Below are 24,914 nucleotides of genomic sequence, written 5' to 3' on the forward strand. Positions count from 1 at the left end.
TCGTTGTCCCGGCGCGATCGATTGCAGCGACGTGCGGTGAAGTAAAGGCCGTGCACAGGGCTACTGCAGCAATTTAGGGTATTGCCACCTAACTCAATATTGCCGGCACTCGCCGTCAGTTTAATAGAGTGATCCGGCGGACGGCTTTGCGAGGCCGGGGCTGTTTCACGCTGGCTAGTGGCGCGGCGCGACGGCGGGTTTGTTTTGTAGCGAGACCCTCTTGATAGCGGCCGGGGCTGATTGGTAAGCCAAGAGCGTGTGCGGATCATATTAGCGATATTAATAAGATACGAGCGGCATACGTGTGCCCGATTACGTCAGCGTTTCACCGCGCTACGCCTCGATCGATGAGCGCGCGCCGCCGATTGATTATCTTATCTCGCAATAATCCACCCATTCTGCTCGACTTTGGACTTGAACGCTCGATAATCCACTTTTAAAGGCGAGATATCCGGATACCCCGCGTGTGTACAGCTTCTTGTTAATGCTGTCATTATAATCCAAGGATTTGCAAACCAGCACTGCCTCTATCTGGCCTCTCTACTGTTCATTCTGGTGTTCGCTAGTATTAGTGTTTTTTCTTTCAAATGTCACCTGATAATCCAATCTTTTCAACTCATTACTCGTCCGAACATTCGGGATATAATCGGATGACATTTCAAATAAGCAGATACTCGATTAACGTTGGATTCACACCCTATCTGCTTGAACGAGAATATAATCCATCGATTGTTCGTAAAAAAATGTTTGCGATAGGAATGCTTCGCACCAGAATTGACAAACGATGAAAATAAATAGTTTACAATTCCTTATAAAAGTCAAACTTAGACAACAAAGCATTTTATATTTTTATATGGATATATTTTTAACGCGAACCTGAAAGGGACGAGAAATGTCACAAGGATATCCGTTGTTGACTCTTGGCACTCGGAATGCCAGGTGTGCTGGCATGAAACAGATTTAGAGACAGGGAATGATAAAATGAGGCGACAACATAAGGGATATAAAGATCTTCTTTTATAGCTTTTTCTACGAATTTGGAGATTATATTTATAATTGTCGAGTAGGAAAAAAACACATGGAAGTATTTCTCGAGTGCAAAGGGTTTCTCAATTCTTACGCCCTTCCTCGACAATGGTCGACGCGCGATCATCGAATTCACCGTCGATCTGTGCATCAACAATTTGATGTTTGCCGACTACATGCAGGCGGAGAAACGACACGTGCGGGCGCGAGCAAACCCTTGAAAGGGCGAACGGTCATTCCGAAAAGTTCGCTCCTCGCGAGGAGTCTCTCTCGCGTTACCGCGGGGATCAATCGGCAACGCGCGGACCGACCGCTCGGCTGGCACGTGGTACGTTCCGTCTGAACTTTAATAAAACCGATAGCACACAGCGACGTTAAAACAGCGGTATCTGTCGATCGCAATTACAGTAGCGGTTATTATTCACAGAGTAAATGCGCGCGAATGCAAAGCCAATAAAGTAAAGCGCATAGCCGGATGCAGCGATTGCTGCACTCGACGCGCAAACAGGCACACGCGCACCAGCTCAAATTTACACACGTGCTGCGCGTATGTGCGCACACACACGCACACACAGACACACATACGCGCGCGCGCGCGAGAGTCGTATCGGTTATCGGTTATAGACATTGGCCCGTCCTAGATAGGCGTGTATTATAGGCGAGGTTTACAAGCGATTGCGCGCAATACATCGAAACTTTATGCCTCCCGCTGCAGGGCGATCGGCTTTTCGTGGATAGAAATGGAACGAGAGAGGGCGAGCGCGAGGAGAGAGGGCAGGCGAACGAGATGGTGAGCGAGGTGCGCGCTACATGCCATAAATATGTTAAACATTCGCCAAATGGACGCTTTTGAGGGCGATATACGTCGTGATCGAATATCGCGCACATGAGGGAAGATCGTCGCAAGAATCGCTCTTCAAGTCGCGGCGGCCCTCCCGCCCTCGGAAGGTCCTCCGCCGCGATGAGTCGACTCGTCTCGCGTCGATTCGCAGCGACTTATATGGCAGGTCCGCCGAGCTGTGCCGCGACGTCGAATAAAAAAAAATGTCGACCCCGAGGAACGCGACATCGTCGCGGAGGGAGTCGATTTCGGGGGAGGGGGGAGGGGGGGCCTAGCGACTGAATCGTCCTGACGTATTTTTCGACGTATCGATATATTCCGCGGTCTTCGTCCTTCTTCGCCGTCCACTATTGGCGAATTTCGTCCGAAAAGAGGGGGGAGAGCATCGGCGGAATTTCAGACAAGTATTTGGCGCTGATGGAATTGCGGGGGCGGCGGGATGGCGGTGTAATTTACTTTATACTTGAAATACCGCTTTGCGACGGAGTGCCGCGGATGCTGCGAGCGTCGGGCCCATCGCCGATTCCGGATGCACTTTCCTCGTAACGCAGCCGACGCGGCGGCGGCGTGAAGTGCATTTCGAAGAGTCGGTTCGATAAAAAGCGCATTTGCATGACCGCGATTTGTAATCCGTTCGTTGGATGCCGGGGAATCGATGGCAACCCGGCTCGTATCTGCCGGCCTCGTAAATAATACGGCCGGCGAATCGGCGTAAACAGGGAAAAATCGACAGTCTCAGGATCCTTCTCCTCCGCCGCCGCCGCCGCCGCCGTCGCCGCCGCCGCTGAGGACGACGACGACGACGACGACGACGACGTGGCCGTCACAATCGGATGGGAATTCTTGCCGGAATTCGCGCAGGCGCACTGTGGGATATTTGGCCTGAAAAGCTGGCCAATAGTCAATTTTCTTAAAATCATTCCTGCTCTACAAGAGTGACTGTCCTAGACAGTTGAATATCTGCGGAATAATGGGCCGCTATGCTTTTGTTCATTCGCGATAACACGAAGTGATTTGGTTTGGTCGGAATTTGGATATTATTCGTATTGCACGCATCGATTCTCAGCGCTTTATAACATAGGACCTTCGATCAGAATTTTAAGGTTCTTAAAAGTGGCAGCGCGAAATTTGTCGTTATGGATTGTTTCGGGGAAGGTATGAAGAAACGTTTTAGACTATATTTATTACAATTGAATTGTTATTCACGTAGATATACGATTTCGAAAATAGCATTCAATAATGTATCTTTTTGCGTTCTCGATGTCAAACTCGAAGGATTTGGTTATACTTCAGGGTATATCCCTGTTACGTTTCTTGGATGAAATGAAAGGGTCATCTTTCCGGATAAAATATCAGAAAGAATTAACCGCTGATGTAGTTTTAGTAATTACTTTGGTTTATAACGCAAATTAGATTTCGTCCAAAAGTTATTTAGACATGAAGTTTCCTTTTACTTCTTTTTGTTTTTTTTGTTTCCTTTTGTAATATGGACATAATCAACAGACTTCTACGAAGTTCTAATCCGTTACTAACAAATATGAGACCAGTACCAAGAAAGAAATTTAAATCATTTTTAAACAGGAAACATTGGATATGCTTCTTCTCACACTGACCCTACACCAAGAAGACGAGATATTCGTCCAATAGACAAAAATGATGTTGATTTTAAGGATGGAATGCACATTGGATGAAGAAATTTGGAGTTTGTCTAGTTGAATACTTATTGATGTGCAATATTATACTTTCTTAATTACTAAAATACTTTTACATATATATTTGCACACTTTATTTCATGAAGAACTTATACGAAATCTTTATAATGATCATATATATATAATTAGTAGCACGTTTTAAACCGAAATTCGTCAAAAAACCATTTTGGTCAACTTTTTGGTACAAACGTTCCACTGTGCAGCGGGGCGGGATTTCCGAACGGTATGCGAGATACTTCTCCGAGTATTGATCATTCAGCGACTGCTCGAGGAGCAGAAAAATATACCCTCACGCGGGACCAAAGACTCTCAGCACCGCGGGCGCTCTTCGTGTTTTACTCCGCAGGCAGTCCCAGACCCTCTCAGCGCGCGGCAGACACTGTCCCTTCGTCTTCGGGGATTCGTCGTCGGATGAAATTCGGAATCGCGCTCTCAGAGAAATGCAATATCGATGGGCGAATTTTTCAGCCGACGGTCGTTTTTGAGCCATCGAGAGCGTTCTGTCGAGAGGCAATGGCTCCGATTTGAAAGGATTTTTTCTCTCGCTCGAATTTTCTCCCCTGCATTGGGAAAGTCACTTTTTGTATCAGGAGTGTGATTTAGGGTTTTGCAAGAGATGGGTCTAATGACAATTTTGTAGAGGACATTCCAATCACAGATATTGTTTCTTTAATATTAATTCATGATATTTAGTCATTTACTAACAACAGACGCAGTAAAAATCGTGTTAATACCATCTTAAAAATGAAGCTTCCTAAAGAGCATTTTCGACACGCCTTGCTTTTGTTTCTTAATCAGAAGAAAACGACGGCTGAAGATCATAGGAATCTGATAGAAACTTGTAATGACGTTGTTCCATCAATTAGACACATGAATATCGGTTTAGACGATTTAAAAATGGTGATCTCAATGTTGACAACAAAAATCGCTCGGGACAACCAGAAAAGCTTGAAAATGCAGATTTGCAAGCATTATTGGACGAAAATCCAACATAATCCACTTCAGAACTTGCCAGAGCATTAAATGTCGATCGTACGACTTAGTTACTACGAGTTACTATGTAAACGTTTGTACAATATGGGAAAGATTCACAAAGAAGGAAACTGCGTTCCACATCAATGATCGGAAAATGCCATTGCGAATCGATTGAACATTGGCATTTCGTTAATCGCCGGACAAAGAATGAAGTTTTTTGTATCGAATTGTTACTGGAAATGAAAAGCCCGAGTGATCCAGGCCAAGCAGCAACATTCACTTCAAGGCGCAATATTCACGGTTCAAAGGTATTGCTGTATATTTGGTGGGATCAAGAAGGCGTTGTGTACTATGAACTGTTAAATTCGAATGAAACTGTCGCTGATCGTCATCGACAACAATTGTACAAATTGAAGCAAGCATTGGACGAAAAACGATCAGCAATTGCGAGTAAACGACGCAAATTGATCCTTCTTCGCGACAACGCTCGACTTCATATTGCAATATCAGTGAAGGAAACGCTATTAGAGCTAGAATGGCAAGTTTTATCGCACCCTGCGTATTCCCCAGACATTGCTCCATTCGGTTATCTCTCGTTCCAATCGATGTAACATGCTCTAGACCAGGGTTTCCCAATCCTTTTTATATTTCGCACCCCTAAAATTTTATGAATGAACCTTCGCACCCTCTACAAAAAAAAAATTATTCGTATGATTTATGGTAAATATTATTTATGGTAAATATTAGTCGTTAGGGTTTTAAGGTAAGAAGTTGATTTATAATAATTTATTATCAACATTTATTATTACATAGTATTGTTTTATAGAAATTAATTATCAGTTTAATATTATAAAATTACTATCCATGATATCAAGCGTCGCGTAGTGATGCGTAATGAATATATACGTATAGATACGTAAAAAATATTTAATTTTAATAACATTTTTTTTAATTTGATGGTAAAAATGCCGGATGATTCCATAATTCATCTTAATCATTATCAATTACAATCATTTTTCCTCGCACCCTCAAGAAAGTTTTTTCATACTCCCAGGGGGTGCGAGCACTCCCGGTTGGGAACCCCTGCTCTAAAGGATACACATTTTCATAACTTCGAACAAATGCGAAAATTTGTTGAAAATTGGATCAACTCGAAAATTGAATAAAAAAAATTGGATCTAAAGAAGAATCTTTTTACTGTCACCGAGTCCATTTCTTGCCAAAAAGATAGGAGAAGGTTGTAGAAAACGAAGGAAATTATTTCGATTAAGGTATTCGTTCATTATCTCATTTAAATAAATTAGTTTTTGAAAAAAGAACCCTCAAAACCAAATTACACGCCTAATAATTCGGCGACGACTTTACCGGCGTATTCCTCATAGAATTTATCGTTGACACGTTGAATGCCACGATGTGGTCATCAATGACATATAAGTTATAAAAGTATTTGAATGAAAATTGATTTTACAGCCAACGAAACGATATAAAATACACACGCATCTCGAGTCACACCCTTTCTTCCGCCATATCTTTCCCACGTGCTTTTTTGAGAAAAAATCGTCAGAACTAAATCACACCCCTAATAAATAAATGTCACTCGTTACTCATTCATCAAAAATCGTTCATTGCCCTCACTCATCGAAAGAAGTAATTCGTTGCTCGCGTCGAGGGAAGTAATTTCTTACCCTTGCTCGTTTTAAAAAATGGCTCGTTAACATTATCGTTACCCCGTCACCCCCTAAGTATAATCGTATTGACATTATCGTTAGCAAAGAAAAACAAATGGTGCTACTAAAATAGATATTAGCGTTTGACAAAATCATTCCTGAGAACGGCTAATTTGTAACGGTAGTGGAGTCGAGGTAACGCTTTATTTCCCAACGCTGTTTCGCTCGCCGGGAATCCGAGGGGAAGATTCAGGCGATATTACTATAAAAGTATCGTGTTTGGAGAAAGATTACTGCGCGCGCGCGCGCGCAGGTTGCAAGTACGGCTTGCGTTCGCCGATAAAGCGTCTCTTTAACCGTATAAAGTCGCGTTACACTTTATCCGTAACACTTTATCGTCGAATCGTTACGCGAAAGTGTTTTATCGCTCGTGTCCGACGGCCATCCCGCGCGGCTGCGCCGCTCAGGGCGTCGTCGGCGCTCCTTGCCGCTCCGCAAACGAAATTCCGGTCCGTTGATATTTTCCGGCAACTGACACACCGACGTGGCGCAATAACGGCCGCGGTCTTGGAAAATCTTCGATTAGCATTCATAAGAGCGTCCCGATCCGAAGAGTCGCCGGCGGAATGCAAAAGCGGGCGCGCCGCGCGCGGCGCATTTTGAATTTGTGATTGCAGCCGATGGCACCTGCGGGAAATTTGTAATTTATCCGGCGGCGAGCTCGCCGGATGAAAATTTCAAGCTCCGTCGAAATCAAAAAGTCGCGCCAAATGGTCGAGAGTGATTTCACTGAGGGACGATCGAAAACACGGCGTGATCTGTTAAGCGTTTAATAGGGACCGGCGGAATCTAGCGCTGCTCGAAACAAACTCGAGCTCTTTAATGTTGACTGACGCGACGACCGCCAGCGATCTGTAATATTACCGCGTCTAATTTGCGCGTAAAACGCACACAGCCGATTGATTATAATAAATTAAATATGCAGCCGATAGAGAGCCGACAAGACGAGCTAGCCAACAGTTACATCGCGAATTACATTTATTTGTTTGATGATCCGAATTTGGATCGAGTATAATTTACATTTGAATTGAAATCGTCTAGGGCTGCAAATTACGATCGTATATCTCGAAGCTTCGGTTCTTGGCAGCATTGAAGCTTCAAATTTCCGGAGCTTCGAGGCATAGTCGAACCTCACAATGCGGATATTCGAATATTGGGATGTCTAAACGTCTCAATATTCGAAATCCCGAGACGTCGAAAGTACTCCTTTGTTGCGCACCCCAAAATTAGCCCTCCTGAGAGCTTAGAGAGTTCGAATCTCTCGATCAAATTCGCGGCTTCAATTTAAGAAGCTTCGAAAAGCCGAATCGACAGAAAGTTCAAAATTCAATTTCAAACGTCGTATTCGTTTTTAAAAGAAATTTGCTCTTGAAATAAATATGCTAACACCCCGACATGAGTCACTAATGAGTCACGTGACGAGTGATATAAAGTTGGCTCGGCAGGAGACGCATTAACCCTTTGAGGCACGTGTTTTTCAGAAAATCCGAATCACATGAAAATTTATATACGGGAGTTTCTGGGCTCGCTGATTACGAATCCGTTATCAGATTTTCGAAATTCAAGATAGCGGCCATAAATATGAAAAATCGCGATAATTTCGGTGACAATGAGTTCTGAACCTCAAATTCGTAATCAACTACCTTGAAAGCTAACCAACGTACAATTTCAGCTAATCATATAAAAATGTTATGATCCGCCATCTTGGAAAATAAATTTTAGAATGTGGACCTCAGATTCGTAATCAGCGACCTCAAAAACTAACCAGAATACAATTTCAGCTAATTTAGTAAAAATTCTATGATCTGCCATCTTGAATCCGCCATCTTGGAAAATTAATTTTGGAATTTGGACCTCAGATTCGTAATCAGCGACCCTAAAAACCCCCAAATCTTAATTTTGAGCAAAACAACCACTTATAGTTCGTGGAAAATTACTTTTTCTGTAAAAAGTGTATTTTTCACACTTTGTTTATTTATAATAAATGGACAACTTATATAAAACACTTTTCAACCTTTCATGTATGTTCCCATATCATATAAGAAACTGAAAAACGCAAAAAACCCGACAAGAATCCCTCAAACATGATATATTTCATGAAAATGTGAGAATAAATAGGTGGTAATAAGTAAGGGAGATGAGGGAGAGTTGGGACAGTGTTATTTTCTTTATAACAGTTGGTAATAAACTTTTGACCAAAACACAGTTGATGCTCTCCTATGCAAGGTATATGAATATTTCGTCAAGCAGGTTATAAAACGCTTAGTTTTAATTAGAGGTAACTAAAATCATTTTTTACTATCAAAAGTAATTATTTTCCTTATTTAATATTTGTGATATCTCTTTTGATAGTTGCATTTTATCAGAATTTCATTCAACACATTCTAATATGTAGTTCTTAAGCAATGCAATTATAATATAGCCTGAATGTTTAACCTAAATTCTTTTGCAACCGTTTTAATGTAAAAAGGACGGTAAGGGAGAGTTGGGACATCCCAAACAGAGACATTTTTAACCTCGAAATATCTTTACCACAATTTTGTAATCTACTATACCAATTTATAATGTCTTTATTTTGTTTTTTAATAAAATAATATGTTTATTTTGTGTTCTCGATATTAATCGATTCTAGTTTTTATGAAAAAAAAAGAGTAATTATTATTTGTTTTTGTAGTGCTACTTTTAAGATCATCTCGAATAATTTCAATTTGATCTTCTCATAAATATGAGAGAATATATTACAAAATGTTAAATCTTGTAATAAAGGTCTTTTAATTTCAGCTCAGTTTAAGTTAATTTAAGTTATATGTGATTTATGATGATGCCTAACTATCGTAAATGTGAAAGTTAATGTCAAAAATAATAAATATGCATTAATAATTACATTATAGTTACTTTTATTATTGTGTCCCAAGTCTCCCTACCATCTGTCCCATCTCTCCCTGGTATGGGGAAAAACTGAGACAAAATTTAACTTTACAATTTTATTAATTCCTTACTTATCAAAAAGATATATCATTTGAAAAATATATAAATTACTTCAGAATACTCTAAGAAATAAATGTCAATTATTGGTGTCATAAAATTTTGAAAAACAGGCTACAAAAAATAAAATGTCGAAATTGTCCCAACTGTCTCTCATCTCCCCTATATTTACCACTATGCCTCAAAGGGTTAAAAAAACCTCGAGCTCGCGTGTGAGCGAAGTGCAAAATATTTGCGAAAGCTGCATGTTACCGATATAGGAGCAACATTTCAAAGTTTTGCTTCTCCTCTTTCTCTCTCTCTCTCTCTCTCTCTCTCTCTCTCTCTCTCTCTCTCCGTCTCACTCCTTCTCCATCATATCGATAATTTAAAGTGCTGAGAACTCGCGGCAAGTCATAACATACGTCCTAAGTTTTTAGCTCCCAGAAACTCGTTGTATTTTGCGACACAGACCATCGCGCAGTTTCTAATCCGCCATTGGCCCCATTTATACAACTTGCACGACGGCGAGGTGCTCGAAAGTTGCCGTGAAAAATCGCCGGGGAAATTTTTAATTTCGCGCGTCCGCGTCGTCGATCTTGCGGAACTTTCCCGGCGATCCTCATTAATTATTCAAATCCGCGACAAGCGCGCGGACAAGTTGGCGCGATCGCTCGACTCGACTCGCTCGTCGAATTATCTCCAGGGGTCGTTGCTCGCGCTGAGTTGAAACTGCAATCGACATTGCTATGATATGCGGTGACGATGTATTTTCATCGAGTGAATCGACGAAACGCACGTTCCTCCGACGAGAGTCAAAATTAACATCAAGCGCCTCCTGGACGAATTATTGTTGCAATTTCCCCCGCTGAAAATTCTTCACGAAAGTCAGCTGGCTTTTTCCCGACGATTCGTTTGGCCGGAAAGAGGCAGGATGATCGTCAAAATAGCGATTTCCCCGACTCGACGCTTCGACAACAAATAACAACATCGACGACGAGCCGAGCATCATATCGCGTGGCTGCGATGATCGAGGGGGACGGGGGGGTCGTTTCCGCGCGAGGAAATCTCACCACGCCGCGGCGACCACGTGTCCTACGACGTTCGCGCAGTAAATCTCGGTAGACCGAATGATTCGCCGCGGTGAACCCGGCGACTGATAAATCTGGATGTGGGAATTGATTATCGGAGGGGAATCCTCTCCATGGCGAATCCACCCTCGCATGTACATCTGTATTTATACGCCCGGGGCAATTTGGTCGTGCGGTGCAGTTAATCCTTACTCTTCCTCTCTCTCTCTCTCTCTCTCTCTCTCTCTCTCTCTCTCTCTCTCTCTCTCTCTCTCTCTCTCTCTTCCTTTCTTTCTATCTCTCTCCCACTGCCTCTCTCGCTCCCTCTTTTCCGAGCTTTCCGCGTCTGTATATTCTCCTCTTTTCTTCCACCGAATACACTCGTACATACGGACACACACACAAACATGCGTGCGCGATTCTCATGAATATATAGGGTGTATAAAAAGTACCGGGATAGCGAAATATCTGGAAAATTGAGCATTTTAGAAAAAAAGATTTTGAACAAGAGTTGTAAGTTTCAAGCGGGATATAAAATAACTATATCATTTTGTTTACAGATAACGCCACTTTCGAGATATTCACTGATCATTAATTTTCTTAAATAGAAACATCAACTTTTTATTATATCACCTTTTTCTATCATTTAATTTAGACAACTTTTGTCTGAAACATTTTCTTATTTGCTATTTCTAATATTTTTTGGGATATTTAAGGACAACTTTTTCAATATTTACGATATCTCGCTAAGCATTCGTCGGAAAAAAAATAGTACTAGACTTTACTCTATTTAGTCTCAAGAATATATTGTTACAATAGTGCTCTGACTTGTATTAACTTATCGAGTTTGTAAACTTCAAAATCATCAAATTAACAAAAGTCAGAGCGTTATTGCAACAATATATTCTTGAAACCAAATAGAGTAAAGAAGTATAGTACCACTTTTTTCCGACAAATAGCGAGATATCGTAAGCTAAATATTGAAAAAGTTACCAAAAGTTTTCCTTACATATGTAACAAAACATTAGGCCAATAAAAAAAATTAGGCAAATAAAAATGTTTCAGACCAAAGTTGCTAAAATTAATCGATAGAAAAAGATGATTGATAGAAAAAGATGATACAATAAAAAATTAGGGTTTCCATGATCCAGTGAATATCTCGAAAGTGACGTCATCTGTAAACAAATCGATATAGTTGTTTTATGTTATCCTTGAAACCATATAACTTTCGTCGGAAATATGTTTTTCTAAAATGCTTAGTTTCCGAGATATTTCGCCGTCCCTATACTTTTTACACACTCTGTATAGATATCTCGGTTTCCCAATTTCGAGGACGCTATAACTCCGCCGCGAGATAATTAGGATCGGCAGTCTCATCTATCGTTGTTTGTGCTTATCTTTCCGCGCGCGGCGCCGGATAATGACTCCTGGGAAATGTTCGGGCCCGACTTCTTATTTCCCGACGAGAGGGCCGCTCTTTACGGACGATCGGAAATACCGACAACTCTCCCCTCGGATTCGCCGAGCGCCGCGGCGCAGGCGGCGCGACTCGAGGGTGATTATCGACGGCGTTTTTAACGCTTCCCCTTCCCTTTCCCTGTCCAGGAATAATAATGGAAATTAAATAGAATTACGGGATCGTTACGGGGGCGAGTGTCGCGATTAATCATGCGATGAGTGTGCGAGATCGCGTTCGCGGCAGGACAGGCTCGTGCGAGGCGAACGCTTCGTGTCGTTTTTACATTCCGTATTATCGCGTGTCTCTCTCCCTCTCTCTCTCTCTCTCTCTCTCTCTCTCTCTCTTTTTCTCTCGCTCTCTCGCTCTCTCGCTCTCTCGCTCTCTCTCTCTCTCTCTTTCAGTCTGTATGTATATCTGTCTATACACATTTTCCTACTTCTTTCTCGCCCGGCTCTGCGGCTGGCGCGGAATTTTGTGGCCGCCGTCAGATATTTATGCTAAATAGGGATTTTGAAATACGATATTGCTCCCTCGCGTGGGTTGCCTCTCGCCTTGCGCGGCGAGAAGTTCAAACGTACACATGCATGCGGTGCATAAGAATCCTTATTCGAGCCGGTGCAATCGATGTGACGTGCAAAGTGGCCGTCGCATCGAGAGACGTCGCGAGAGCGGGTGGAGGAGGAGGAGGAGGACCAAGAGGAATTGGAGAATTTCTCCCTGCGGAAACTTGTAACGCGACGTATAAGATTTCAAAAAAAAAAAGAAAAAGTTGTAGCCCGCGTCGCCGACGTTTTTACAGCCCGGCGAGGTGACTGCCGGGTCCGAGTCTTACGCGCCCTTTGACGAGGAATCGTCTCGTCGGTCGTATGTGTGTATCGCCATCCGTTCGTTTCCTCCTTTCACGCGGATAAAAGCGAAGTAAATACTCTTGATAGCGCGAGAGCGGCAAAAAGAGGAGTATTTGGTCGTAAAGTGGGCACATTAAACAAGAGGGTAATCTGCACGGTAAAAGAGCAGGGCGAGGAGCGTGCGGCTCGAAAACATATCTCGAATGAATAATTTGCCGCGGCTCGCCGTCGGGCATTTGTTTCATATTTCAAAGTGAATTGTCACGGGCGCGTGGCGTATAATAAATGTCAATAGAGCAAACATAAACGGTTTCGATAAATAAGACAGAACGCGCGCGGCCGAGCATCGTATACAGCAAACAAACGACACGACGTTTGCTGGCTAAATGCACCACGTATGTGCGATCGAGCGGTAGAATTTATTTAGCGTCCCGACTCGATATGAGTCTCTGCGAGAACACGAAATGACAATCAACTGTAGACCGAAAATAAATGCCTGAGAAATGAATCAGAGATGACGAGTCTGGGAGGACAAGAGAGAGAGAGAGAGAGAGAGAGAGAGAGAGAGAGAGAGAGAGAGAGAGAGAGAGAGAGAGAGAGAGAGAGAGAGAGAGAGAGAGAGAGAGAGAGAGAGAGAGAGAGAGAAGAGAGAGAGAGAGAGAGAGAGAGAGAGAGAGAGCGAGAGAGCGAGAGAGCGAGAGAGCGAGAGAGCGAGAGAGCGAGAGAGCGAGAGAGCGAGAGAGCGAGAGAGCGAGAGAGCGAGAGAGCGAGAGAGCGAGAGAGCGAGAGAGCGAGAGAGCGAGAGAGCGAGAGAGCGAGAGAGCGAGAGAGCGAGAGAGAGAGAGAGAGGAAGGAAGGGGGGAGGGGAGATTCAGCATCGGAAAAACGGCATGGGAGATCTCGATTCAATTTTCTCCCTTTGCTCCCGTAGCGAGCGCTAATTCGGCTTTAATTACAGGGCGATCTTACCGCCTGCGTGTAACAGCTTTAGCACGCGTGCGCGCGCGCGCGCGCGCGCGGGAAAACGGTATATTGATTACGGTAAAAGCAAAGGTGCTCGTGTCGATACTTGGCTACTACACGCTACGCGAGCGCCGCTTAATAGATTTATCGCTACCGCGCTTGCGGTCACATGTACATTTTATGAAATTCTATTACGGGCTGTTTACCGAGGAATTACGGCGATGTATAACGGATGTGCGCGAGCCAGCCGCGTAACGAGCCGAGAAGCGAAGGCAGAGAGGCTCGATTCGCGGGAATGTAGTTGAGAGATGACGCGTTTCATTGCGGATTTGAATTGAAATTAACGGGAATAAAGCGTCGACCGGGCGATCGGAGCGGACAATTGGATTTTCGTCCGAGTCCCTTAACTACCGCGAGCAAAACCGATATTGTGAGAAATATTCGCATCAGTTTTACTCATCGTTCGTTGGCCATTAAGGACAGAAAGAAATGCGGGGAATTTGAGCGGGAATTAACAAGAATAAATGAATAAAGAAATTACGGAAACGAAAGACGGACAAAGGCACGAGAGAAAAGGCAGAGGAAACGCTCGCTTTGACGTAAAAGAAAAAAGAAAGAGGTAACAAACTGCGCTGACCAACATTCCGACTTTGGCTCAGCGTCGTCGCGGGGTAAAATAATAGTGGATCAAGTTAAAGTGACAAACACAAATGACGTAGAATCGACAATTGGCTGGATAATTGTCGTCGGTCAATTATCCGACGTTATTTCGCGCGTTTCTCCTTCCTCTCTCTCTCTCTCTCTCTCTCTCTCTCCCTCTCTACTCAGCAGAAAGCGATTGCTTTTTGCAGCGACGGCAACGGTAGGTACGTAGAGCGGGGCGGGACGAGAAGTGCGCTTTTGAATTCTCTGTCTGCCGCGTCTGTCAACGCGCTGAAATAGAATTGTCTTTTTCTTCCCGCTGTCCCTTGCACCTTGCGATCGATGACGCCGCTCGCACCGTCGCCGCTGCACCAAACCAATCAACTGTTTTGCATCTGGTACCGACATACAATTTGCCGCATTTTGTACGCCCAATGGCATCCCGTTTCCCGGTGCCGCGTTAATAATGCAGTTCACGTCTGCCGTTTAAATTAACCGGCCTTCCTTCCCACTTCCCGACACTTTATCACATTTTACATTTAACCGGCCCTTACAACACACAAAGTCCCGTAAATATTAATATGAATTCAACCGCGCGGGCGATGCGGCATGGAGAGAATGACATTCCGCGCCGCAATATCCGCGTTTCGCGACACATACATACGCACCTCGCACCGCTGGTTCGTCGTCAACCTGGAACTTCAGCGAGTTGGACCGTCTGGAGAACCTCAGCGTGTGCCACATGTCATCGTTGAGACCTTGTCCAGCCACCAGGATCTGCAAGTGGGAGATCAAGCTGATGATAACGAGTCTCCGACGGCGCGGGCGGTTTGCATCAATTGAATCGCTTCTTTCGTTCTAAACTGTGTGTGTGTGTGTGTGTGTGTGTTTTGAATCGCCGATTGAAAATACGCAGAGTCGAACAGAGCCGAAGCATGAGCGCTGGGCTCTTCTGTTCTTTCGGAGAGGATCGCGTCAAAGCGAGGGTGTGTCTCTTCTACACGATTTTCCTACAAACGACGAAGAGCTCACTCACATTTCGCTCTCGCTCACATCGCCGCCCTGTCGCACGATCCTTTATTCTTATCAATTTTTATTCGAACCCCGCCTTCCACTTGTTGATTGGTAAGCAAGCAAAGCCGACTGACTTCCTGGTTCTCGGTTGAGGCGATATTGTCCGCAACGTCGCTATTACTTGCGACAGCTGAGGTTTCGAATTAAAATTAAGCGCAATGAGGAATCGACAGAGCGAAGACGAAAAAGCATGTGGAAAAATCGCGCACACTCGTTTCGACGTTATTCGCGCCGACAAGACTTAACAAATTATGCCATCGGCAGTCGCAATTTCTTTGATAAACTCGTTTGTTACGCGCTTGTTAAGTATATTACGAAGCCCACAATAGCAAAAACATTATTAAACGCGCATCTAGATCCCTCCGAGATATTAGGTGTAGTATGCAAAAGTTTTAGTCTTTCTTCAGTCCTCTAATAAAATTTTATTTTTTATTTTATTATTTTTATTATTATTTTATTACTATTATTATTTAATTTTATTATTATTTTATTTTATTATTTTAAATTGAAATATTTGCCCACCGTTTTTGTGAAGTTGATATTGAACTTTCTGAAACGTCATTCATTATCCATTGAGATACATAATCTTAAAAATAACAGTTGATACAATAAGCGGCGGAAAACTTTATATTCGACACTGCATTCGACATGAATTCCAGCAAGGAAAAGACGCTGCTAAAGCACGTGAATCCATTTGCTCTGTTCCCGGGGCAAATATTGTGTCCCACAATAGTGCAAATATTGCTTTCGTCCCTTTAAAGACGGTGATTTTGACGTGAGAGTGATCGTCCGCGCTCTGCAATGCCACGAAAGTTTGAGTCGACAATTTGGAAACATTGTTGAATGAAAACTCGTCCCAAACACGAGGAGAACTTGCAGAACAGCTCAGAGTTGACCAAGCAACAGCTTCAAGGCGATTGCATGAGAAGAATTCAGAAGCTCGGAAAATAGGTGCCGCGTGAATTGTCGCAAAACAGCATCATCCGCCGATTAAGTACACGCCTCTTATTGTTTTCCAGACGGTGTAAAAAAGATTTTTTGTCGAAAATTATTACTGGCGATGAAAAATAGATTGTATATGATAATCCTAAAGGAAAATCGATTATATATGATGATCCTAAACGCAGATATTCGTGGGTGGACGTCAGACAGCCTTCTACATCAGTGGCAAATATAAAGTTTTTCGTTGCTCATTGTATCAACAGTTATTTTTAAGGTTATGTGCACCAATGATTCATAATGAATGGCGTCTTAGAATAGAATTCAACACCGACCTTACAAGAACACAAACCGGCGAGAAAATACTTCAATTTAAAATATTTTCATTAGGGGGTTGAAAGAAAACTAAAACTTTTGCATATATCTAATACGAGTCGAGTTGGACAGACGGAAGTTGAGAGAGTTCGGAATTGTACATGGCAATCTAATTGCCTTGCTTTTTCAGAATTCTTTTCCAGGAAACGATTTTGCTAAATCTTTTAACATTTTTTCGATCTTGTACTCGTGCAAATTTATTTTAAATATACACTCGGCTTGCAGTTTAGCTTATTGATGCGCTCGTGAATCGTAATGAATGACGTCTTAGAAAGTTCCATACCGACCTTACAAAATATTTCGATATATAAAATAATTTATAAAAATTTTTTAAATAATTATATTAGAGGGCTGAAAAAGTACTAAAGCATCTGCGTGTACTTAATACACTCAATCGCTGCAAATTGGTTAGGGAATGTTAAATGTTATCCTTAAGATTTTTGACAGATTTCCGAACTCCTTCTCTCTGCCTCTCCGCGAATTTATCAAGCTTTTTCCCAAAACAGACATAGTCGCCGGACACTGTCGAGCCGAGCTCGGCAATTTTTATCGTATTTTGCAGCAACAACGTCATAGCGCGATGGGTTTAACGCTATCGATAAACTACCTCTATGAGACGCCTGTCATTTGACCGAGCCTCATAAATCCAAGCAACTCGTCACTATCTGGACCCCCCATTGCAACATACGATATCATGCGTCGCGTGACACCTGACGCGCGTTTGTCATCCACCGTCATCTATGCATCGTTTGCTATTGCCGTTCAACATTATTATTGCGCGAACATCGCGATCGGCCGCGTTTAATTTGCGCCGAGTGCGCGAGAGCGCTCTCTCTGTCTCTCTCTCTCTTTCTCTCTCCCTCTTTCTCTCTCTCTCCCTCTTTCTCTCTCTCTCTCTCTCTCTCTCTCTCTCTCTCTCTCTCTCTCTCTCTCTCTCCCTTTCTCCCCCCGTGTTTAAAGCTGAAATTAAAAAAAGAAAGAAGAGGGGAGAAGAAGGAGCGGCAAAGAGGAACGTGAATGCTATCGGATTTTTATCGGTGAGGGAAATCAGCTTTAACCTCATCAAAGTGTCGGCGGTCGAAACGAAATGCGATACTTGGTAAATTGGCCTGATAAATTGAACGTTACGGTCGTTTTTGCCGAACCGGTTCTCTCTCCCTCTCTCTCTCTCTCTCTCTCTCGTTCACTCGTGTTCTTTCCTCGGCCTTTCCGAATTCTATTTAAACCCAAATCGGGCCATCTATAACGTTGCAAATTTAACCAGCGGCCCGACGTATGTGCGCGCAACTGAAAAAGAGCTTATTAAAATACTTTCCGCGAGCACGAGGATAAAGCGACGAGTGGAAGATTATTGATTTTTCTTACTCTCTCCCGTTCTCTCTTTCTCTTTTTTCTTCTTTTTCTTTTTTGTAAAATACAACACAGGAGCGAGGAATGTGAAGGGAGAATGAGCGAGCGATTTGAGATAAGAGCGCGCGGGCAATTCAAGAAACGACGGGACGACGACGGCAACAACGATGACTGGTCATCTCCGCGAGTAGATGGGACAATTAGCGACGTTTTGTCGCGATCTCGAGTGGCCGATCGACGAGCTCTTTATCGGGACGAAGCAATCGGGGACGTGGCGGAAGTGGGTTTCTCGCTGCCCCAGGTCGCACGGCTCGCCAAAGCGCTCGCGCATGTGTATGTGTGTGTGTGTGTGTTATCGAGCTGTATGATACGCCAGCGGGAAATCGATTATTGGGCCACGCTGTTGCGTGAAAATTCTATCGCACTTTTTAATCGGGTCGCGTCGGACGGCGCCGTTGTTGCTCGGCATATAAACATGGCCGGGCGAGCGCATGTAATAAAGCCGAATGGTAACGAGAAACGGTTCGATTGTTGCGGTCGAAGGGAAAGGCGTGTCATGTAGCACCACTTTACGTTGTATCATCGAGATAACCGCGAGAGAGACAGAGAGAAAGAGCGAGGGAGGAGGAGGGGGGTGGGAGCGAGATAGAAGCAATCTTCCATGGCAAATATTTGAGAAAATGATTGTAAAAAACAGCACGCGCGCGTGCGAACGTACGCGAACGTGATGTTGGACGAGAGAGCCCGTCAAGGAGAGTAAATCGCGAATGAGCAGACGTGGATATACACAGAGAGAGATAGAAGTAGCCGGTATATGCGATTATGGCTGCAGCTGATGGCTGTAGATTGTAAAATAATTTTTTTATAGTAAACGCTGGGCCACGGTAAATTAATGTTATGCGCGCGTCAAGATCATGCGCGGTATTTTTTCGTTAGGAAGGGTAAAAATAAATAAAATCGACACCCCGAAAATGGTTATGCAATTAACTGTCTCTTTCTCTTGGTGCGGGGAAACGATCGCAACGAGATTGCAAAGAGAAATCGCCGTTTCTGACTTTCGTCCCCGCCAGTTGGGTAAAATCGTTAAAGCAAAAGTTTGACTTTGAAAGTTCAATGAGACAGACGAAATCGGCATTGATACAACGTAAACTGTTTAACAACTTATTATTAAATAACGACTTGAAATGTATTAAGAGAGAAAGAGAGAGAGGGAGCCCGGAGCAACGCTTACTCGGATTTTAATTCTCTTGATCGCGAATAAACCCGACAAAGTCGAGCGGGGTGGCCGGGACCGGCGGATAAATAAAGAATAACGTAATAATCTCGCGGCGATTAAATCAACAGCGATCAAACAACGCTCAACTATCGAGAAAGCGATAAAAGCGCGCCGCTCGCTCGCCTAACAGTCGTCGTAAAATCTTTACGAGGCGATCGCCGCGCAAAGTCGCCGCGATCGAGGACTCGCCTCCCGCTCGGATCCCCCAAGGAACTTAACGACGGGAGGAGGATTATTAAAAACAGAGGATACACAACAATCTCGGAATTCGCGGGGATGCGGTATTATCTCCGCTGTAATCAGCGAGAGCGCGCGCGGGCGTGATTGAAATCTTCCGCGAAACGTTCTCGAACTTCGCGCGCGCGCGCGCTGGAAATCCGGTTTTCTCTCCGTAGACTAATCGCCGGGCGCCGCATTATCGTATCAATTATTCCGTCCAATTAACGAGTCCGTGTAGGTACAGAGATTGAAACATTACCGTAAATTACCGCGCCGGAGCGCGAGTCCATGCACGCGCGCGCGCGCGCTGTACATGCGGCTCCTCATTTGCGCGCGCGAGACTTCCAAATGACTTCGGCTCAAGATTGTTAATTCGACCTGCAACATCTGAGACTCTAATATCTGCGTGCGCGGCGGATTACTCTCCGCGACTGGCTGCGCCCTCGCAGAGTCTGCGACGCCGCGTCGTCGCTTCGCCGCACAGTGGGGTCAGATGACATTCTTAGTTGAAAATTCTCTAAAGACCTGAATTTTCAACCGATCATCGACACCAATGGATGAGGTTGATCCTGAATAAATTCCGAAGAGATCTGTTTTGTCAAAATTTAAAATTAAATTTTTTTCTCGAATTACTAGCCCCAAAAGAGGAAAAATTATCGTTAAACGCGAGAAACTTGTGAAATACTCATTATTTGACACTTATTTCCATCTAATAGCGTATTCAGCGGATTGAAACTATGAAACCAATCAACAGCACCTCGAGATTTATCGATCTTGAACTAGAAACCCATTAACCTAAAACCCATATGCCCAAAATACAAAAACATCAAATATAGATGCCCGTTAAGCACAAAACCGAGGGATTTTGAGTCTTAAGCCCATCAACCTAGGAATCTATCAATCCGAGAACTTTTCAGCTCGTGGATGCATGAAGCCGTACATATTAAGGGCCCCAAATAGTCCAAGAAAGGTGATTCTAAAAGGTGATTATAAGTTCTGGGGTCTCGTATTTAGTATCCATAAGCTCGAACCCATTGAGGTCGAACCCAAGACCCACTGTACTTTAAACGATAAACTTTTAAGACAAACCCTAAACCCATGAACCCTGAACCAATAATGTTTTCAAAATTTCGGCTAGACTGATCTCTTTGGAATTTATTCAGGATCAACCTCATTCATTGGTGTCGATGATCGGTTGGAAATTCAGATCTCCAGAGAATTTTGAACCAAAAAATGTCATCTGGCTCCACTATGCGCCGGCGCCGAACCGACATCGTCGACGCGAGAATGCCGCGATAATTTCATCGAGATCCTTCGAAATCGGCCATTCCGACACGGAGACTCGTTTCCTTTGGACCTTTCTCTCAATGCAAACTGATTGAAAGTTGCCGACACTTTTCTCGATAAGTTCCGCCTGGCGTATTTCATGTAACATCACATATAGATCAGTATGACGGGTTGCCTACCTCCTCTCGGATAATAACGCAGGGATTGCCGAAAAGTCATTCATTGATCCTATCAATAATGATATTGATATGATTATAGCGAAGTGCTCTCAGTTATAAAAAGTGCAACTAATTTTGCACCGTGATCGTTTATGATAGTAGCCGAGTCTCATTAAATTAAAAAAAAAATGTTTAAAAAAGCTAAGCAGGGATAAATAAATATTACGAATTTAAGAATAATAAGTTAGGAAGTAAATAATGCAACATACTTTCTTGTTTCGTATCTATTAATTTCTTTCTTGCATTGGAAAATTCGATAGGAATTGGAGATTAGAAAGAAATGGTACTCTTTAAAAGTGAGTTTCACTGATTCAGTTTTAGAGGGTACAGAAATATTTAGAAGCCTTATATACCGTATTCCACCGCTTTTGGAATGAGCCGCTTCTGCAAAAGTATGTATCGACCGGAAACGCAAACATAACAAAAATTATTGGTCGCAACTTAATCAATGATAACTATTAAGCGATATATCTTCGGTACATAATCTCGGTATTTTGATATCCCTTTTATCAAATTAGCGTTTGTTTTTCGAAGTTTTTGTAGCTTATAAGCAAATCAGAATACTCATAAGCCATTTTCTAAAAAGAATTCAGAATACGAGCATTCTACACTCTAATGAGGAGTTTCCAATGAGGCTTGGCTCCTATCATAAACGATTCGGGTGCAAAATTACAATAAATTGCATTCATCATAACTGGGAGCGCTGCAAATATCGTTATCGACAAAATCAACGAGTGACTTTTTCGGCAACCTCTGCATTATCGTCCGAATGAGGGCAGGCAACCCGTCGTACTGACTTGTATGTTGATGTTACACCCTGCATATCTTTCAACTTCTCACCGCGGATATCGCCGGCCGAATGACCAATCTTCAGCCGCTCGTTTTCTAATTAAACGAACGGAATGCGCAATGGGAAACTCATCGAGGAGAAGCGTCACAAGCTTCAAACCGATCGCACCTACCTACGCTGAGAAGAAGGGCGGGAAAATCAAGAACCAAGTCTCCTAGGAAGTGACGCGAATTTCCTCTCGCGCAAACTGCAAATCGGGTCGAGTCGAATCGAATTAAAATCGAAACGACTCGATAATCCGCCGTGGGAACTTGAATCTGCAGGAATAAAATAATTTCACTCGGACCTCAACGAGACAACATTCGGCCAGCGGTGAGAGACCGAGCGAACGGAAACGTATAGTCGAGCGTAGTGAAGCGCGTTTTTCCAAGCGCCAAAAAATTGATCTTTCAATACGGACGATGTAATGCGCGTGACGTAAAACACAAGTGATTTCCTACCTTCGCCTGGGAGATAAAGTAAATCAGATGATAGATGCGACCATTAATCTGATAAATGAGATTTATGAGCGCTTCATTGAACCGCATTTTCAGCTTGTTCTACACGAACAAGAGAGAGACTTGGAGGAGAGAACCAAGTGCCGTCGGAAGAATCGGGTCAGGCTGGTATTCGCCGTATATAATCCCGAAATTGAGTTCGTTTAACTGGATTCGAGTCGCCGCGCCGGTCTTTTTTCTTCCATCCGGCTGTATCTGGGAGACATTTTAACGGCTAGCGTCACGTCCCAGAAATCGAATGCATCCGTAAACGTCAAACGCGCGGCGCAAGAAAACGAAGCGACGAAACCGAGGGGGGGAAACGGAGGAGAAGGAGGAGGAGGAGGAGGAGGAGGAGGAGGAGGAGAAGGAGGAGGAGGAGAGGCAGAAAAAAGGAGGAGAAAGAATGTCGCGCATACACATTTACGCGGGCGTCTAATGAGAAAGCTGCGAGAATCGAATCGGACGATTTACCGTCCGCCCGAGCGGAAACGTCGCGATTGCAGAATTGGTTATGTATTTCCACGTGCCGGCGCGGCTGGCGGAACGGCGAGTTGGGAGATTGCGTGAACGACGGGCTTGCACAGGGACGCATTCAGAAATACATTTGGCTCCCGGGAAAACGATCGATGGAGCAGCCGACGGAAGCCGCTTTTCCGCGACCTTGACGGCGCGCTTTTCCGATCTCTTAGCGGGTTTTCTAGATTCGGTTTTTGACGATGACGACAACGACGACGACGACGACGACGACGACGGCGACGCGGTATGCACGGGGCACGTTGAGAGGGGAATGACACCGCGAAGGCACCTGCCCGGATCTGCCGGCATTGTATTTTCAAGGCGGGCTACCATGCGCGATCGTCGACGGAGTTTGCGAGGGTCTCTGAATTTTCGGGCAGCCGGCGCTCTTCCCGTGGGACACCGGAACAACCTTAGCCGGCAAATTGGAATACGCGAAAAGGGGAGAGAAATGACGGCACGTTGGGCGGCGATCGTAATAATGAAACGGTGAAACGAGACGTCGCTATCTACGGCGGGACGGCGCGACGCGGCGTCCCGCGCTTCGCCGGGAATTTTACCGGTGCGCGATGTTCGTCGGCATAGAATGTTGTTTCAGCATACGTAAGCCGCGTATATGACAGCCCACGTTGCACGTAGCACATTCGTGCGCGCGCGCGGGCTTATATACATGTCACACATACAGGGCTCGAGACGGAGCGCACTGGGCGCACTGATTAAATAACGAATATCTGCGGAGATGCGAACGCGTATGAAACGCTGTCGTCGTCGGCGGCGTCGTCGTCGTCGTCGTCGTCATTGTCGTATCCCGCGTGTCTCCAATTATATCTACGAGGAGATGTCGCGAGACGCGCGACTTGTCGATTTTTTCTCATTCCGGGCGCCCGAGCCGTGTTATTAACACGCGGACCGCCTTGCTGTTGGTCTCCGTCGGTTGTGAAAATTGAAGATTGAATTATCAAAGGCACGCTAAATTAATGCAATGCGCGGAGCATAGAGAAGACAACGCGGGGGAAACAATGGGAAAGCGGTCGCGAAATTTCCCTCTCAGAATATGAATATTCTCGCTTGAGTTAAAGTATAACATGGGAGGGAGATAGCATGAAAAGAGGATAAAGAAGGCAAATGAAAAAATATTGCGAACAAGTTAATATTTCTCTCCTTATATTATCGGAATTTTTTGAATTGTTGACCGGATTACAAAGAAATGAACGAATCAATAAAAGTTCTGTTCTGGCACCCTCTATATATATAAGGTGTATAAAAAGTACAACATTTGATGATTTAATTTGATTATTTCAAAATTTTCAAAGGTCGAGAAGTTAAGAAAAGTTAGGGCACTATTGTAACAATATATTCTTGAGACCAGGTAGAGTAAAAAAGTCTAATATCACTTTTCCTCCCGATAAATGGTAAGTTTAATATTGAAAAAGTTTCCAAGTTTTCCTTAAATATCTCAAATATCTCAAAAAGTATTAGGTAAATAAAAAAATGTTTCAGACAAGTCGTCCAAATTAATTGATAGAAAAAGATGATATAATAAAAAATTGGGGTTTCCGTTAAAAAAAAAACAGTTGTTTCATACACCCCTTGATATATACATACAACTTTTATACATACAACCATACAACTTTTATCCAAAATATTTTTTTCTAAAATGTTTAGTTTTCGAGATATTTCACCGTCCCGGTACTTTTTATACACTCTGTATATTTTTTATCTCCCTCTCTCTCTCTCTCTCTCTCTTATTGTTTTTCTTTATACATCTCCCGTCTGTCGCCGCCTTGATAGATAGTGAGAATTCGGCTTTAACCGCGTATGAGCGAGGGGAGGCGCGCGCTTTTCGAGGATTGCGGCAGTCGATTCAATCGCGCGTCGCGCGATCTCCTCGTCGCGCGGAAGTTGAGCACGCGTTTCAGACTTCGCGATTCGATTTAGCCCCCGAAATAAAAGTAATATTTCGCGTCCCGGCTCGGCTCTCGAGCGTCGTCGCGTTTACGCATCCGCAAGCTCCGAGGCGCTTTTCCCGTCAGCCGACGACGGCGGAGTCGCTTCGAAAAACGCGGCCTGTGAGTGACGTGCGCGCTGGCGGGGAACGGGGGGT

General features: G+C 43.9%; 1 protein-coding gene across 7 annotated transcripts in view; it reads right to left on the minus strand.

The window, feature by feature from the left end:
• Window positions 1–24,914, minus strand: part of Nrx-1 (neurexin 1) — a 497,229-nt gene that overhangs the window by 100,944 nt on the left and 371,371 nt on the right. For all 7 annotated transcript variants that reach the window (XM_019845315.2, XM_019845314.2, XM_019845312.2 and 4 more), the window contains one exon: window positions 14,896–15,004. In XM_019845315.2, coding sequence (XP_019700874.2) covers window positions 14,896–15,004 — 109 coding nt within the window. The remainder of the gene's footprint in view (window positions 1–14,895; window positions 15,005–24,914) is intronic.

This window comes from Harpegnathos saltator, unplaced genomic scaffold (genome assembly GCF_003227715.2).
Source record: "Harpegnathos saltator strain DR-91 unplaced genomic scaffold, Hsal_v8.6 scaffold810, whole genome shotgun sequence".
NCBI lineage: Eukaryota > Metazoa > Arthropoda > Insecta > Hymenoptera > Formicidae > Harpegnathos > Harpegnathos saltator.